General features: G+C 36.7%; 1 protein-coding gene across 4 annotated transcripts; it reads left to right on the forward strand.

The window, feature by feature from the left end:
- Positions 1-5,352: 5,352 nt before the first annotated feature.
- On the forward strand, positions 5,353-18,090 carry MED15 (mediator complex subunit 15). Of its 4 annotated transcripts, XM_089708948.1 has the most exons (11): positions 5,353-5,735; positions 6,429-6,568; positions 7,052-7,681; positions 8,631-8,819; positions 9,115-9,241; positions 9,602-9,777; positions 10,640-10,800; positions 11,709-11,830; positions 12,119-12,221; positions 15,003-15,223; positions 15,890-18,090. In XM_089708948.1, exons 1-11 carry the CDS (start codon positions 5,644-5,646, stop codon positions 16,002-16,004), a joined length of 2,076 nt encoding a protein of 691 aa, XP_089565074.1. In that variant the 5' UTR covers positions 5,353-5,643; the 3' UTR covers positions 16,005-18,090. The 4 variants fall into 4 exon arrangements, with proteins under 4 accessions (XP_089565074.1, XP_089565088.1, XP_089565094.1 ...); XM_089708962.1 differs by lacking the exons at positions 15,003-15,223; positions 15,890-18,090 and adding an exon at positions 14,630-14,963; XM_089708968.1 differs by lacking the exons at positions 15,003-15,223; positions 15,890-18,090 and adding an exon at positions 14,093-14,573.
- Positions 18,091-18,454: the final 364 nt, after the last annotated feature.

Raw genomic sequence — 18,454 nt, forward strand, 5'->3', positions numbered from 1 at the left:
TCCAACCCTTAAATGCCCCCTGCATTTGGCCCACCAATATAAACAACTATTATTATGGGGTCAACTCTAAAATCACGAAAAAAAAATCAGCTGTAGTGTGTAATCAATACATTTTGATATTTTCGTTCTGCAGTTTTATATGAAACAGCTGATTTTTTTTCGCGATTGACAGGGTTTTCTTTAGATATGTATCCTCACTAATCCTATCCTATCCTTCTTACTAATATTATAAATGCGAAAGTTTGTGAAGATGGATGTGTGTGTTACTCTTTCACGCAAATACTACTGAACCGATCACAATGAAATTTAGCACACATATTGAGAGTAACTTGAATTAACACATAAGGTAGGTTTTATCCCGGAAATCACATGGGAACGGGAACTACGCGGGGATTTTTCTTTGAAAACGCGGGTGAAGCTAGTACTATAAATGCGAAAGCATGTAAGTTCCGTTTTCACGCTAAAACGGCTTCTTTACATAGGTATCCTCACTACTCCTATCCTATCTTATCCAACTTCCTATCCTTCCTATTAATATTATAAATGCGAAAGTGTGTATGTATGTATATTCCGTTTTCACGCTAAAACGGATAAGCCAATTTTGATGAAATTTAACATCTGGTTTTATTTGACCATGGAGCCATCCATAGGGTACTTTTCCCGCAACTTCGTTCGCGTGTACGAAAATAAACGCGAGCAGAGCCGCTGGCTAAAATACATGTAAGTGACTCAAGCAGATGTTCAAGGACAAGTAAGTATAGTTAAATAACAAACACAATTTTTTTATAAAATAATTTATTTAAGTTATAATGGTTACTACTTACTATATATGTTTAGGTACATGCGACAGTATTCACAGATGCGGCAAATGACCTTTGATTTTTTATTAAAGACATGAATTTTAGTCAAGAAAATAGTTTCTAAATAAGGTACCAAATAATGAAGACAACAAATGTTATTCATTGCGAAATAAAATAATCTTATTTAAATAGTTTCTAAAGGAAATTTTTTCTGTTGCCTTTTTACCGAAATATCTGAATCTGATGTCAAGGTAAGTTTTAACCACTGCTTTAATCAATAAAAGTTGATGTTTGGTATCGTGTTCGCTGGAGTCAGAAGATAATATTTTCGAACATTCTTCAATGTTCTCTATTAAGAATGAATATATATATAGATAGTATTTTTCATTGTGAGTTTTCCTAAAATTGCTTTTTAATATTTTCTCAGTTTTCAGACAAATGTTCTCTAGGCCTTTTGAAGGATAAATAAGGCCTCCGTGTGTTTTGTAAGCTATTAAGGATTTTGAGTAAATTTGAGAGTCTCCACGCAATAATGACTCACAGACTGAACATTTTAAATTTCGAGATAATTTCCTCGCTACAAACCCTGCAATATATGTGACAACAGACTCAGCATATTTTGAGATGTTACTATTGAGACAGTCTAAATATTCATCGAATAACTCGCTGTCGTCCTCTTCAACCTCTACAAACGATTTTTTTTCTGTGAGATCATTAATGGTTCGAACTGGATCTGTAGTGCTAGAGCAGTTTAAAATATTTATCTGCTCTAACGGTATGCAGTTTCCCACCCCACTATCACGGATCTCAGCACGTATTAAGAGCCGCTTAAATGCAGCTCTGAATTGCACTGCATTGGGATTATTATTAAAACCTCCACGGGCTCTGATTGCCGAAAAAAAGAACTCTATGTGGTCCTGACTGAATTTGTAAATCGGTAAGTACACCAGGATGGCATTTTCAAGTACTAACTTCTTAAATAATTCCAAAGCACTTTTCATATCGACAATTAGGCCGATAAAACCGGTCTTCCTCTGGGACTCTATAACGAATGTTCCATCGGAAAATCTTAATGTACGGATGTACTTTTCAGCTTTTTCAAAAAGCGCTTCCACAAGTCCATAGTTATTTATGCAAATAGCTTTTTTCCACCCTGGAGGTCTCACTGAATAGCTGTTCAGCACATCAAATAAATTGTTCATAATCCTAACAAAAAATATGGTCCCGTCACAATCTTCGAAACCTGCGATTTTTAACTCTTTGCCGCAATACTCAAGTGCGTCGGCAACTGACTCGCTAAGCAACTGCGTTGCTAAACGCACCTTCATTTTTTGTTTATTGAAAAATACATGCGCTTTTGTAACTTTAGTGGCCAGATGTAAGCCTTCGCTCTCTTGCAATTCAACGAGTTTTACTAACAAATTATAATCGATTTTTGCTCCAAACGAGTCAAACAAAACTTTTTTGTCTCCAAATGTGTTTCGGACTAGTTTGAGCGCATGACAAGGGTCAATAAAGGCATATATTTTATGATCCTCTAAATAAAAGAAGGTCTCATTCTGCATGAGATTGCATCCCAAATGTTGATACATGGAAAAATTCTATGCAGGCCCATCACACGTCACGCTGATAACATTAACACCAACCTCAAAACATTTATGTAAACATGAATGCAACAGACCTGCTTTTTGTTCACCGCTTAAACTAGTGATGAGAAAATAAGCTATGGGCAGTTTCCATTTTCCATTTACACAGTTAAGTAAAAATACAAAACTTTGGCTTGCCACTTCAGTACTGTCACTATCGACGTCAGACCCGATGTTTACTCGACCATGATACTGCTTTGACTGTGGATCCCAAATAAGTGATTTTCTGATAGACATTTCATCTATCACAAGAGCACAGATGACAGGCTCTTTAGTTGCCTTAACCTTGGCTTCAAGGGTACAAAAGGCTTCTTGGCAAAGTCCAGGTGCAGCATTAACATTTTGGTACCACTTGCTGAGGGTACGTGGATGCGGAAGACAGGACTCATACGTTGTTCGGATGTAGTCGTAAGCCTTTGGCGAATAAAAATGTAGGGTCAGAGCAAACTTCCTAATTTCTTCTGAGTACTGTTTTGGCAAAGGCAATCCTTTATATTTTAAAATCTGCCTATGTAAAAAATCATGAGATCCAGCACATTGCTGTAATAATATGGATGTCTCCATATTTATTAAATTCTTCTTCTTCAATTCAATAATGATATTTTTAAAGGTTTCAATTTTAAATTTTTGTTGACGGACCACTTCATTTAAACATTTAATTTTCTTTTTCTGTTTCTCCACTTTTTCTTCTAATTTTTTTAATTTTTCGAGTGCTGAAGCCTAAAACATTAAAGAAATTTTAATTATTGATAACAGTTCTCATAATTATACGCATGAATCTCAGAATGAATGACTTAGACTATGAAAAAGTTATGTATTAAGTTTCCTTTTTTTAAACAAGAATTATTTCATATAGGTTTTCTATTCAAGAACTGCTCTTACCAATTCAAGATCCTTGGCATCTTGTGGAAGTGGATAACCTGAGCATGATGGTTGATCAGTAGTATTTGACATGTCAATTAAGGCAAATTGAGATGGATGGTCTGCCTGAAAGAGATAAAAATGTTACTTATAACATTGGATATGGTCCCAAATAATAATAAATAGATTGCTACAGATACATGGACTCAATGTTTGGTAAATTGTAAAACTTTTAGTATTTTTTTATTAAAAGAATTTATTACTTATGGATAGTGTAGCTTTCCAACAACGAAAGAATTTAAAAAATTGGACCAGTAGTTTTGAGGTCTTTTTGTGCATACACAATCAAATCTTTCCTTTTTACAATATTAAGTATAGAAAAAGATCTTAATAATGTAGGTAATATATTAAAAACTAAAAAATAACTCAGTAGGTTTTAAGTACCAGTCATCACAGCACTTGTCTCATGACACTCTAGTCTCTAGAGCATATCAGTCAAAAAAGATATTGTGAAGCGTATAGCAATTAGATTAATCGGTCAACAGTAAGGGAGTACAATTTCAATAACTACCATGGACCTAAAAAAAACAAACAGGATGAGCTAAATAAAATCTATACTATTTTTTTTTTTAATTTGTAACAAAGAATACATAGTTTGAAAACTCTTAATTCTAAAATTGCTTACGATAGTAAAATCATTTATGTATCTTTACTTACAGGAAATTACAACTATCATATTACAAATATATTTGAACGGATGACAATATTATTTTAAGACATTATAGTGTAATAAGAAAAAGAGAAGATTGTATCACTTATTATAATAAATTTCTCATAAGTACATGAACTTTTATAAATATATATAGTGAAAAAAATGACTGAATGACTAGGTACGTCTTGCTGAAAATACATTTAAAAGAATTTGAAAGGTTGTATTTACTAATATGTAATACTAAAACTTATACTAGATTAGAACATAGGTAGGTACACTAGGTATACTATAATACTATAATATTATAAAGCTGAAGAGTTTGTTTGTTTGTTTGAACGTGCTAGTCTAGGGAACTACTGGTCCGATTTGAAAAATTCTTTCGGTGTTAGATAGCTCATTCATCGAGGAAGGCTATAGGATATATATCACCACGCTTCGACCAACAGGATTGGAGCCACGGGGGTGAAACCACGCGGAGCAGCTAGTTGTTTGATAAAAAGATTGATGAATTATTTACCTTTGCAAATACTGTTGGGATAGCATCATCTCTCAATCTAACGATGTTTAAAGTCTTATTAAATGCGCTCTCTTCAAAGTGCAATGAGCACACATGAATGTTTTTAGTTCCTGGCCGGATATTTTCTATGCCAATCTTTTCCAACCATGCCTTTCGCCGGGATTCGTTACTTGGTAAACTAAAACGAGAAAATATACAACAATATATAACTTCGCACGTAATTAATAAACAAATTAATAATTTATCGATAAGGTGTTTATGCGATGATGTTCGACACTAGCACTCATGTTTGTTTTCGATGCAAATGAAATAATGAGAATATTGCGGGTTTCTACAGCTCATAATAAGTAATAACTAAGATGATTAAATGTAAAATGATTTAAATATTTCTATTCACTTGATAATAAATACACTTTAATATAATTTAACGAAATGTTAGCCACTTACCGGTGAAAGGTTAGATTCGGCCTGTTATTGCTTTGGCATAGGCCACAACCTACTATAGAACACTTCATGGTACCTATTATTATTTTCAATTATACTTATTTCACTCGCATATGGTCGAAAAACACTGGAAAATCATAAAAATTTCACAATGATATCTTCTCACATGTAAACAAAACCGTATACTAAGATGGCGTCCGTGGCAGCAAAGGTACATCAATGCCAATGAAGAGGGCGCTAATAAAAAGAGTGTAGATGCTTTTTCTAAGGTAAAACCACTGTTGTGTGAAAGGGATGGGTATATCATTATTATTTCCGCGTCAAATTGAACAATTACGGCAGTTCCATAGGATTCTTTGTTCTGAGGGTCAAGCCCATGCCATCCATTGCCATTCGTAAATCGTATTTCGTATTTTGTCAATCGTGAAGCTGTGATTTGCCATTTATTTAGCTCGCATCCTACAAGTTACAATGAACTTGAAATTCGCAAATTAAATATTAAATTGTTTATTTTTATTCAAAGCGTTAAAACAATTTCAAGCGTAGGTAGATTTCGTACGCTGCGGAGTCGGGAGTGTATCAGTCATAACAATAAATAAGTGTTCATACAAAACCATCGGTGTGTTATTGTGTATTGATTAATTATCTTCAGTGAGAATTAAGATGGATAATCTAAATCTGAAGCAGTTTAACACAATGGCTTCGGATGATAACTGGCGGACCCAAAGTTCGAGGCAAGGAATTGTCGCAAAAATGTAAGTGTAATTTACTTTTACCTGGGGAAGTCCCAAATGTTAGAACAGTATACATTGTTTACCATATTTCCTTATATTGCTATTCGATATATTCTATTAGAGTATCAGTATACCCATAAAACAAATGTCTTTGTATAAAGGGAAATTGTCAATAAATAAAAATTGAATTTAATCAAATAATATGTCTTGGATCCTTTTTTAATTTAGATATCCAGCATCAATAAAACACTAATAACAATTTTATGATCTTAAATCCATCCAATGCAACTTTATACCTCATAATATAGAAAGAAAATTAACATCTTATTTGATATTGTTAGAACAAAAGCTGGTATAATTGTAATGCTCCAATTCTGTTTCTTAATATATAATACTAGCTTCTCCGCGCGGTTTCACCCCCGTGGCTTCAATCCGTTGGTCGTAGCGTGATGATACATAGCCTATAACCTTCCTCAATAAATGGGCTATCTAACAGCGAAATAATTTTTCAAATCGGACCAGTAGTTCCCGAGATTAGCGCGTTCAAACAAACAAACAAACTCTTCAGCTTTATAATATTAGTATAGATTTATGACACAATAAATATTATATATTATTGAAGTACTTCAATATCACGATAGAAAAAAAAATTATTTCCTGAAAAGAAATTATTGAAATAAATTGTATATATTTAATTTTTAATACAAATTACAGAGAGGATGTGATCCAGCGATCAGGCATGCAAGTGGCGAGGAACAGCAGTGAAATGGAGAACCATGTGTTCATGAAGGCCAAGAATAGAGAGGAATACATGAACATGATCGCTAAGCTCATTCTGCATGTGCGAGAGATGTGTGAGTAACTTGGCAATCTTCACTAAATGGAGGCTTGTTTAGAACAAATATCTATTGAGATTTGCATACATTAATAGAATTTGTTTGTTTGTATCCTAAAATACTAGATGATTTTGAATGTTCCCTCACCAGTAGAATGATTCTTTGTTTTTGAGTGACAATAATCTCTACTACTCAGTATATCTGTGAACTGCATTGATCCTACATATGAACAAATGTTGACTGAGAAGTTCATACTAATAAAATTTTGTTTGTATCAAAAAGTTCCAAAAATACTAGATGATTTTGAACATCAACATGTATTATTTCTGAACGACACAAGCTATTAATTATTTTATCCTGGTTAAACCCAAGCCAACATGTGTCCAAATGATTAATGATATTACTGACAAATATTGTTGATAACGAAATGTATTATAGTACAACAAATTTATTTATTTATACTAATCTCTCACAATTATGAATATAATATTATTTCCACAGCTCAACCGAAACAAAACCAAGGTGCACCGAACTTGCAAGGACCAAATCAAAACCAGCAGCAGAACAACCAAGTTCAAAATCAGCCTGGCCAGCAGCAGCAAGGTCCAAACAGCCAGCCAGGAATGGCCACAGACCCAATTAATGCTCTCCAGAACATGGCGTCACAAGGCACGAGGAACCAAATGATGAACATGAGCCAAGGACAGATGCAGCAGCAAGGAGTCATGGGTCCTAACCCAGGGATGTCGATGCAAGGCCAAATTGTCTCCCAAGGCGGACCACAGTCGCAAACGGCAACTAATCTACTCCAGACCTTGAACCAAAGACCTCAATTGAACATGCAGTTGCAGAATAAGCTGGGAGGTCCAATGGGGATGGTGCCGAATCAAGGCCAGATGGGGAATAACATGGTTGGAGGGATGACGATGCAAAATTCGATGGCTTCGCAACTCCAGAATCAGTTAGCAGCTGGTGGTATGCAGATGATACCAAATATGTCCATGTCGAATATAATGCAAGTGCCCATGTCTGGTGCCAACACCATGGGGCAGATGCAGTGTAACCAAGTTGGGAACTCTAGCGGCCAGATGGTGCAGAATTCTATGCAAGGACAGATGGCTAATCAGATGGGTGAGTAAGTGAAGTCCCATGTCCCCAAGTGGGGTAAGGGGCAGATGCATTATACATCTGTTTCACTGATCGATTTTTCTTTAGGGACAAGTAGGTGATCAGCCTTCTGTGTCCTACCAGACCGAGACATTTTTTGTGAGATGGGTGAGTGATAGAGTAATATCACATTCAGTTTTAACAATGAAGAGGGTATATATGAGCCAGACTCAAACATGTAACAGGAAAACTAACTACATTTCATTGATAAGGAATTCCCACAGTAGTAAAAGATAATTCCCACAAAGTTCTCATTTATAGAAAGTGTTCATTTATCTTTTTCTTTGAAAATTTTTGCAATTTTAAAATTCATTTTATTTTAGATTTTCATTTTAAATTATAAATGATAAATTTTAGCTTGCATTTGCGTTATCTTTGCCTTTTATATTTTCATAGCTTATTAAATATCCACATATCTGATATCCTATCCTACTAATATGTATTATAAATGCGAAAGTTTGTGAGGATGTGTGTGTTTGTTACTCTTTCACGCAAATTTTACTGAACTGATTACAATGAAATTTAGCACACATATAGAGGGTAACTTGGATTAACAAATAGGTTTTATCCCGGAAATACAACGGGAACGGGAACTATGCGGGTTTTCCTTTGAAAACGCGGGCGAAACCGCGGGGGGAAATCTAGTAAGAACATACGTTAATCATCCCAATAGATGGCGCGCGGTGTGTCCCTTAGACACATAAAACTGAAAGAATAGAATAAATTCGATTGCTCTGGCGGGTCACGAGTGGCTGAGTTGGTCAGGCATCCGCCCCGGAATGGCGCGAAAGGATGCGGGTTCGAGTCCCGCCTCGTGATCGAATTTTTTCTATTCTTTATAAATTTATATTTAGTAAGAACATATTTAAATAATATCTGTTGTATTTTAAGAAGTGAAATCTACATATTACAGGCATGTCCAACAACCAAATGGTGAACATGAACATGCTACAAATGCATAGCCGCGGTCAGGGCAAGCCGGACGTAATGATGGGCGCCGGGTATGCGGCTAGGGCTCCGCCCCCGAGCCAGTTCTTGCGGCAGAGCCCTTCGCCGTCTGCGTCCTCGCCTAACATGGGCGGACCGAGCCCTGTGTCCATGGGTATGTAAATAATTAAAATACGTAATAAATAAATAAAGTAAAGACATTATTTTTGATAACAGTTATAATTAACTAGTAACTTGGCAGTGAGTTGCACATATGATACATATTTCCAAACATATTAAATGTAATATTTTTAGGGAACATTTTTAAGGATTCGCAGCTTTATAACAAACAATATATAAAAATTAACTTCAAATAAGAGCATTAACAGCAAGCGGAAAAACTAGTCGTTCTTTTTTATTTAATTTTACTTTCCCCATTTACCACTTATTTTTAACGTAATATTTCCTAGGTGGCGGAGTCCTAGGCGGCGCCCTAGCATCTCCGATGTCGTCACTCGGGGGTATGGGTCCGTGCGGAGGCGCCGGGAGCCCCTCGCCCTCCGCCCCGCACATGGGGCTGCACGCTCAGCAGCAGCGGTGAGTCATCTCACCTGCCTATTGCGATGTCGAGAATTTATATGATCTCAATCTACCCACTCCTCCTCCTGACCGTCTCCTCGGTACAGTGGTTGACGCGTGAGCGTAACACCGAGGGGTCCTGGGTTCGATTCCCGGTGGAGACGAAGAAAAAAAAATGTCTCGGTCTGGTAGGACACAGAAGGCTGATCACCTACTTGTCCCTAAAGGAATAGGATCAGTGAAACAGATGTATGCATAATGCATCTGCCCCTTACCCCACTTGAGGACATGGGACTTCAAAAAAAATATATTTATTTAACTCATTAAAATTCGCGTCAGTTTTTATATCTATATTTTACTATTTATATCTATTTGTAGGGTAAACATGGGCATGGTAGCCTCCCCCTCCTCGTCCCTGAATACCCCGGGGGGTGGTGCGGGGGTAGCGTCCCCCGGGGGGGATGAAGCAGCCTACAGGGAGAAAGTGCGACAGCTGTCCAAGTATATAGAGCCGTTGAGACGAATGGTCATGAGGATGGTTAATGAGGGGGAAAGTGAGTATTTTTTATTTAGAAATAAATCCCTACTAATATTATAAATGCGAAAGTAACTCTGTCTGTTTATCTGTCTGTCTGTCTATTACGCTTTCCCGATTCATCATTTCATCCTTTCATCATTTCATCATTTGATTTTTTGCTATCAACCGATTTTGATGAAATTTGGCACAGACAATCTTTAGACCCTGAGAAAGAACATATTATCTTTTATCAAAACACCACGCGGGCGAAGCCGCGGGCGGAAGCTAGTTCTATATAAAATAATAATAAAAAAATATGTTTTTGGTAATATGAATTTAAACTAAGATATACCTGAAAAACACTACTCTAGTTATCGTTAGATATGTTAATTTACTCCCAAATCAAATCAAATTAATTAATTTATTACATTTAAACAAGGAAAGCAACTCAGACTACACTACGCATATTTTTTGAAGAATGATATGTGCTGTATGTTTTTGTATGTGTGCTGTATAATTAAATGTGTGTGTCTATATGCGAGAATCTTGAATTTTAATGAAATTTACATAATTCTATTTATATTAGACTACAGGCCCATGTTGAACAATTTATGTGCATAGGGTACGGCATCTGTGTCATACTATTTCTATACTGTTTTTAATCCGTTATTCCGCAACGCAAAAATCATGGAGACAAGGGGAAAAAATCTCTACCTGTACTTTCGAATTCTCATCTGCACTCACTTGGACAGCTTACAAGTGACGTCATAGTGCTGAATCTTATTATTTTATGCTCTTATATCGTTCTAGATAGGTCCTGGTGGTCCTAATGACCCATAAATTTTTCAACATGGGCCTGTTTATATGTTCTATCTAATAATTATAAATGATATCTCTAGATGTGGAAAAGCTAACGAAAATGAAGAATCTCCTGGACATCCTATCGAACCCAAACAAGCGGATGCCTCTAGAGACACTGATCAAGTGTGAGGTGGTGCTCGAGAAGCTGGACTTCAAGCGCAGTGAGGGGGTCGGGCTCGGTTTGCCACCCGCTGGGAAGGTGAGGGAACTTAATAGTTGATTTTTTTTTAACGATAAATAAATAATCGTTTCCTACTACATATAATATTACTAGCGGTCCGCCCCGGCTTCGCCCGTGGTACCTACATGCTTAAACTATCCTATCTCTCAAGTTGGATCGAACTGCACATGGTGTGCGAATTTTATTATAATCGGTTAAGTGGTTTAGGAGTCCATTGAGGACAAACATTGTGACACGAGATTTATATATATTAAGATAAATGCGAAAGTTTGTGAGGATGTGTGTGTGTTTGTTACTCTTTCACGCAAATACTACTGAACTGATTACAATGAAATTTAGCACACATATAGAGAAGTAACTTGGATTAACACATAGGATAGGTTTTATCCCGGAAATCCCACGGGAACGGGAACTATTGGTTTTTCTTTAAAAACGCGGGCGTAGCCGCGGGCGGAAAGCTAGTATTGCATAAAATATTCTATACTTACTAAGATATAAAACATAAAATTAGAGAAAAATCATCTTCTCATTATAGGAATAAAGCATAGTAAAAAAGAAAAATAAAGTGGCTATTTTAAATTTAACAGCTGTAAAACAATGTCAGAGTTGATTGATTTTTCATAAAAGAAAAAACATTTTACAACCTTAAATCTATATATGTATATATAAAAATGAAACCCATTTCGCGTGTTCACGGCATCACGTGTGAACGGGTGGACCGATTTCGATAATTCTTTTTTTAATTATATTCCTTGAAGTACGACAATGGTTCTTATTCTTATGTAGAGAAAACTTAAATATGTACCACGGGCGAAGCCGGGACGGACCGCTAGTACTGAATAAATAGACAAAAAGAACCGAAAAGCACGTCAAATTTGTTTTTTGTGTAACATTTTTTAAAGCATTAACATTTTTTCCCTTTCCAGGAACAAATCTTCAACCCACTGCTGGAGGTAGTTAACAATTGCCTCCAGTCGCCGCTCGCGAACCACACGCTAAAACGCACGTTCGGTTCTACGTTAGATGCACTCAACGGACCTGAGATTAAGTATGTGTCTTTAATACTTAATTATTGTTGTTATGTTATTTAAGTAAATAAAATTAATAGAAATAATTAAGAATTTGCGTTTGCGTACGCCCATGTAAAGATATCTTTATTTTTATTAGTAATGATATCAAGTAGAGTCGAATCAATGTTTAATCAAAAGTTGCCTGTCATATATTATTAAATACAAAATATATCTCATTATATTATAACATACCTTATAACAATTATTTATGGGTTAAATTATCCATTTGCTGTATATCTAAAATTGTAATAATTTATTTTTGCCAGAAACCTACCAGCACCACAAAAACTGGCAAAATACGAGGAGCCACCAGCAGAGATACCCGATATCTTACAAGGAGAAATCGCAAGACTCGACTCTAGGTTTAAAGTAAGTGGCTTCTAAGGCTTAAAACTATGAATGAATCGTCAATTGGATCGAATTTTAGGTATTGCTGTATATATCATATTTCATATTTTAGAAAATATCTGTGTTACGCTAATCCATTTGTCATATTGGATGTATATTAACATATATATTTTATCTGACAAAATCAGTCAATAAGGATTTTGACTGACGCCCTTCCTTATTGACTAATTTACCGGTCAATAAGGTTATTGACTGGTTAAGGGTTTTGACTGTAACATATATATTTTAAAGTGAAACTTTTATTACATCGTCTCAAACTTTTTGGTCTGTGTAGCGCATGTCGCGTGTATCGCGGCTGCCGAGATGCTAGACAACAATAAAAGTGACAGTTCCCTGGTTAAAAGTCAGACTGTGTTTAATTTGTTTTGTGGTAATACCATTAGTCTCTATCTGACCTATTACATATACAGTGCACGTGTCAGTCCTCAGGGACTTAGATACTATAGCTAGCAACAAAGTTGTTATTCTAGTGTTCTCGCATAATTTTGTAGGTTATCTCTTTCAGACACATGGCACATTCGTATCTTCTTGCTCGCTCACACTCATTATCACACCGTCGTTCCAATTTATGTGTTTAAGGCAGCGCCGCAGTCACATTTTTCGTCTTTCTCTAACATACAGCTTCCTCCTATCTTCTATCTCACTCACACTTACACTTATACCTTCTAGGTGTCTCTGGACCCGCTCCAAGCGCACGGTATATCAGGCGCCATTACACTAACAGCACAATTAGACGACGCACGTCTGCCCTGTAGACACATACTCTGTCTTTCTCTAACACACAGCTCCTCCTATCTTCCATCCCACTCACACTTGGATATCTACTTTTTAGGTGTCTCTAAACCCGCTCCAAGCGCACGGTATATCAGGCGCCATTACACTAACAGCACAATTAGACGACGCACGTCTGCCCTGTAGACACATACTCTGTCTTTCTCTAACACACAGCTCCTCCTATCTTCCATCCCACTCACACTTGGATATCTACTTTTTAGGTGTCTCTAAACCCGCTCCAAGCGCACGGTATATCAGGCGCCATTACACTAACAGCACAATTAGACGACGCACGTCTGCCCTGTAGACACATACTCTGTCTTTCTCTAACACACAGCTCCTCCTATCTTCCATCCCACTCACACTTGGATATCTACTTTTTAGGTGTCTCTAAACCCGCTCCAAGCGCACGGTATATCAGGCGCCATTACACTAACAGCACAATTAGACGACGCACGTCTGCCCTGTAGACACATACTCTGTCTTTCTCTAACACACAGCTCCTCCTATCTTCCATCCCACTCACACTTGGATATCTACTTTTTAGGTGTCTCTAAACCCGCTCCAAGCGCACGGTATATCAGGCGCCATTACACTAACAGCACAATTAGACGACGCACGTCTGCCCTGTAGACACATACTCTGTCTTTCTCTAACACACAGCTCCTCCTATCTTCCATCCCACTCACACTTGGATATCTACTTTTTAGGTGTCTCTAAACCCGCTCCAAGCGCACGGTATATCAGGCGCCATTACACTAACAGCACAATTAGACGACGCACGACTCCCCTGTGTGGCCGCAGTGCACGTGTCGGTGCCGAGGGACTAGATACTATAGCTAGCAATAAAGATGTTATTCTAGTGTTCTCGCATAATTTTGTAGGTTATCTCTTTCAGACACATGGCACATTCGTATCTTCTTTCTCGCTCACACTCATCACACCGTCGTTCCAATTTATGTGTTTAAGGCAGCGCCGCAGTCACATTTTCCGTCTTTCTCTAACACACAGCTCCTCCTATCTTCCATCCCACTCACACTTCGATGTCTACTTTTTAGGTGTCTCTGGACCCGCTCCAAGCGCACGGTATATCAGGCGCCATTACACTAACAGCACAACTGGACGACGCACGTCTCCCCTGTGTGGCCGCAGTGCACGTGTCGGTCCCGAGGGACTAGAATCTAGATACTATAGCTAGCAACAAAGTTGTTATTCTAGTGTTCTCGCATAATTTTGTAGGTTATCTCTTTCAGACACATGGCACATTCGTATCTTCTTTCTCGCTCACACTGATTATCACACCGTCGTTCCAATTTATGTGTTTAAGGCAGCGCCGCAGTCACATTTTCCGTCTCTCTCAAACACATCACTTCCACCTATCTTCTATCTCACTCACACATCTACTTTCTAGGTGTCACTTGACCTATTTCAAGCGCACGGTATACCGCGTCATAGGCAGCGTCGCCTCTAAATACTTCCTCTCACTTCGACCAACTACATAGTCACATTCTCCGTCTCTCTCTAACACACCACTATCTTCCGTCTCAATTACACTCTTGTATTTTGTTTTTTTTATTCGTTCTTACTTATTTTAGGTGTCTCTAGACCCGCTCCAAGCGCACGGTATATCAGGCGCCATTACACTAACAGCCCAACTAGACGACGCACGTCTCCCCTGTGTGGCCGCAGTGCACGTGTCAGTACCACGTGACTACATACTGTATAGCTAGCTTTGTTCCCTAATTAGTTGTGTCTTGATACAATTGATGGATTTCTAGAAGGTTTTTCACTAGGTTTATCGCTCTTTTACACACGCGGCATATACACATCGTCTATCTCACTCACACTCATTAACAAATCATTGCGCCATCTATAGGGTTTAAAGCAGCGCCGCAGTCACATTTTCCGTCTTTCTCTAACAAACAGCTTCCTCCTATCTTCTATCTCACTCACACTTACACTTTCTAGGTGTCTCTAGACCCGCTCCAAGCGCACGGTATATCAGGCGCCATAACACTAACAGCCCAACTAGACGACGCACGACTCCCGTGTGTGGCCGCAGTGCACGTGTCGGTCCCGAGGGACTACCCGGTGTCTGCGCCCGCGAGACTTCGCCCCCGGCCCGCTAGGGAGAGCCCCCATCCGTTTTTGGCGAAAGTGGAAAGGGCTATGGACGCGAGGTGTGCGAGGTGAGGGGAAGACATGGCTAGTAAATAAACCATATTTTAGGCACATGTTCTTTTAAATGGAACCAATAAATAAACAATATCTGTACCACAATTTAAATGGTGTGTTTTGGGCTTTACACTTCAAACGCGATTGTTTGTAAACTTTGTAGATATTAATGATTAATTCAGCTCGAAGAAAAATAGTAAAATTTGTTAAAAAAAAACACGTTTTTAAGTTAAACTCATGAAATTATTGTATTGTCACCGATTTTTAAAAGTGTACGAAATTTTAATTAAATCCAAAAGTCAAAGAACTCCGTTACAAACATACAGATTACAGATGAATCTTATAAAAGCGTGCTATAAATGTCGCAGGCAAATTGTAATATTTCGCCGTTTACAAACGGTCGGCATTTTATAATATGCCGAAAATTCGTAATCAGAAATTTTTCTCCGTTTTTTTGTAGAATTTTGGAAAAAGACGAATTTTCGGCATATTAAAACAGCTAGCCGTAATGTAATACGGCGGATTATGCAATCCGACTGTGACATAAATATACCGTGACATTTTGTTTAGAAATCAATTATATAACAAAAATTTTACACCTAGAATTTCAACAGTTTCATTTATAATAGATAAAAATTGTATTTCTAAATAAATTATTAATAACATATTTACAATTCCAGGTTACCAAAACGTTGTTCCGTGGGGGAACTTTTGAACGCATGGGAGATGAGCGTGCGACAAGCGTGTGCGCCCGCAACACTCACATACACGCCCGTACCTGCGTTAGGACTATAGATATATACTAGATAATGTAATATAAGAGAATAAATGGAAAATGTATGGATAGTAAATTATTTGTTGAAAAAAAGTTAAAAGAAAAAAGTAAAAAGTTAGCACTCGGGTTATAGAGTGAAGTCCCGTGTCCCCGTGTTAGTGGGGTAAGGGGCAGATGCATTATGCATACATCTGTTTCTTTACCGCTCCGGTTATAGATCTAATATAATTTTCAAACGACTTCAAAAAAGAAAGAAAAATGGAAATTCTTAATTTATATTGGCTTTGTTACCTCGACTTTCAAATGGGTGAAACCTATTTTAAATTTTAATATATTTTTTTTATTTTTGAAGTGAAACTTCTTTATCGGGGTTGGAAAAAATTTTAGTATAACATTTTTTCGTTACGCGTGACATTTTTCCGACGCGCCATCTTTTTCTTATCCCTACCACGCGTGATTCGACGTATTTCTGTAAAGTTGCATATATAGTAAATTATTTTTTTATTTGAAAGCTGGTGTGGTATGAAGGTGAAAAGTGTATTTCCGTTTAAGTTTGGTCTAGTTCTGACATTTTGAAGGCGGTTTTTGTTAAAAAAAGTAAAAAATTTATTGAAAAATCCAAGGTCAAGATAGAACTTGTGTATATTTATTTTGGCTTGAAGAGTGATATTTAATTGGAGTAATGTTATGTGTAAGAAAATTAATTTATAGATAATAAATATACTAGATTATTTTTAATTTTAATTAATGTTAATAATTGAAGGTGATTTTTGCGATTGACAGAAATCTTGTTTTTTTTTAAGTATCTCATTAAATTGAATTAAAATTTAAAACACGGAAAAATTATGTTTTCATACATTTTAATAGATTTCGAAAGCAGCTATTTTTACAGATTATTTAAAACTATATAAATTTTGTCTGGTATTAGCTTCCTTTTTATAATTATGACAGTTACAAATAAAATCGCGTTCCTAAGGTACTTATGTAATTTTAGACCATCTGTATCATGTATGAATATAACCAGACAACGAAAATGTTTTTAGAATATATAGGTAAATTCTAAAATATTCATTATTGATGAAGTGAAAAAATCAGGGTTTTTTTACCATTTCATACCAGATATTACCACTAGCATAATGTACAAGAAATCACAAAAATATTATCATCTACTTTGTGAAGTGAAACTTCTCGAGGCGCGTTGAGAGTAAAATTTCAAGGTCGCGTCATGAGAATACCATCACGATATGGAGTAAGGGACGATTTTGGTATATTTTTGCCGAAGAAGTTTCACTTCTGACACATGTGCTCGACGCACGCTCTTTTTTGTATATAGTAAGTATGTATATTGTATAACTCAATTTTAGCATTATTGTTGTTTTAAGTGTTTTACAGTCGCCTCAAAACGACATTCTAAATTATAATAGTGAGGTGGAATTGAAATCTTAACTGAGGATTTTTATTTATTTTGATATTTAAATTAAAAATAAAATTTTAAATTAAATTATAAAATCATTTTGTAAATCTCTTATTTTTGTACATGAAATCGTCGGAATAACTCGTATTCCTCTTTTCTAGATTACTGAGTTTATTTTAATAAATTTACTATTAAGGGTGCACTCACACACATCAGTCACCGTCACGGCACGTCACCGAACAGGATTAAAAAAAAATATGTATCAATAGTTCTAGTATGACTCTGTTCCCACACGACAGTCGCCGGCACGAAATCTATCAGTGACGTCCCCGGTCAGGCACGTCAAATAATCTTTCCATACATGTATCATACTTTTATCCCCACTCACCCGGTGCCGTCACGTCTCAGTTCAGTCAGCGTCGTGCTACCGTCAATTGCTACTTGTTCTCTAGCGTGACACACGTCTAATCACTGACTAACCTGATGTATGTGTTCAATGATTCAGTCAAACCGGCGACGTGACTGACGGACAACATGACGGTGACTGGTGTTTGTGGATACGTACACAAACCGTCACCGATCAGTCATCGGTGACTTGACGGTGACTGATGTGTGTGAGTGCACCTTTAGTGTAAAAATAGATTTAACTTGGAAATAAGCAATAATTTTTGTAAAATAAACTTGTGATAGAATTTTAAGCTGTTGTTTTATTTCATACGACCCCTTTCTCTTCTTCCCTTTCTCATGTTATATCCAAACTCCAAAGTGAAATCCCATATGTCCCCAAATGGGGTAAGGGGCAGATGCATTATACATCTGTTTCACTGATCGATTTTATTTAGGGACAAGTAGGTGATCAGCCTTCTGTGTCCTGCCAGACCGAGACATTTTTATCTCAAATATTTGATTTATTATGTTTTTATCATATTAGTATAATATTTCATTTAAATACATCTGCTTAACCGATTTATGAACCAGAAACAATAGATGGAAGATAATATGACACTTAGCGTTTTCTTCTAATAACTTTAAATCATATTATTCTTATATTATTAT

The sequence above is a fragment of the Colias philodice genome, chromosome 2 (genome assembly GCF_061535455.1).
Source record: "Colias philodice isolate Cphi_HAF_F1 chromosome 2, ilColPhil1 Martin Lab GWU primary, whole genome shotgun sequence".
NCBI lineage: Eukaryota > Metazoa > Arthropoda > Insecta > Lepidoptera > Pieridae > Colias > Colias philodice.

Excerpts from the sequence above, each read along its gene's own strand:
- MED15 (XM_089708948.1), top strand. The coding sequence starts at position 5,644 with ATGGATAATCTAAATCTGAAGCAGTTTAACACAATGGCTTCGGATGAT. Across the intron at positions 9,242-9,601 it reads CTGCACGCTCAGCAGCAGCG|GGTAAACATGGGCATGGTAG; the intron begins GTGAGTCATCTC and ends ATCTATTTGTAG. Across the intron at positions 15,224-15,889 it reads ATGGACGCGAGGTGTGCGAG|GTTACCAAAACGTTGTTCCG; the intron begins GTGAGGGGAAGA and ends TTACAATTCCAG.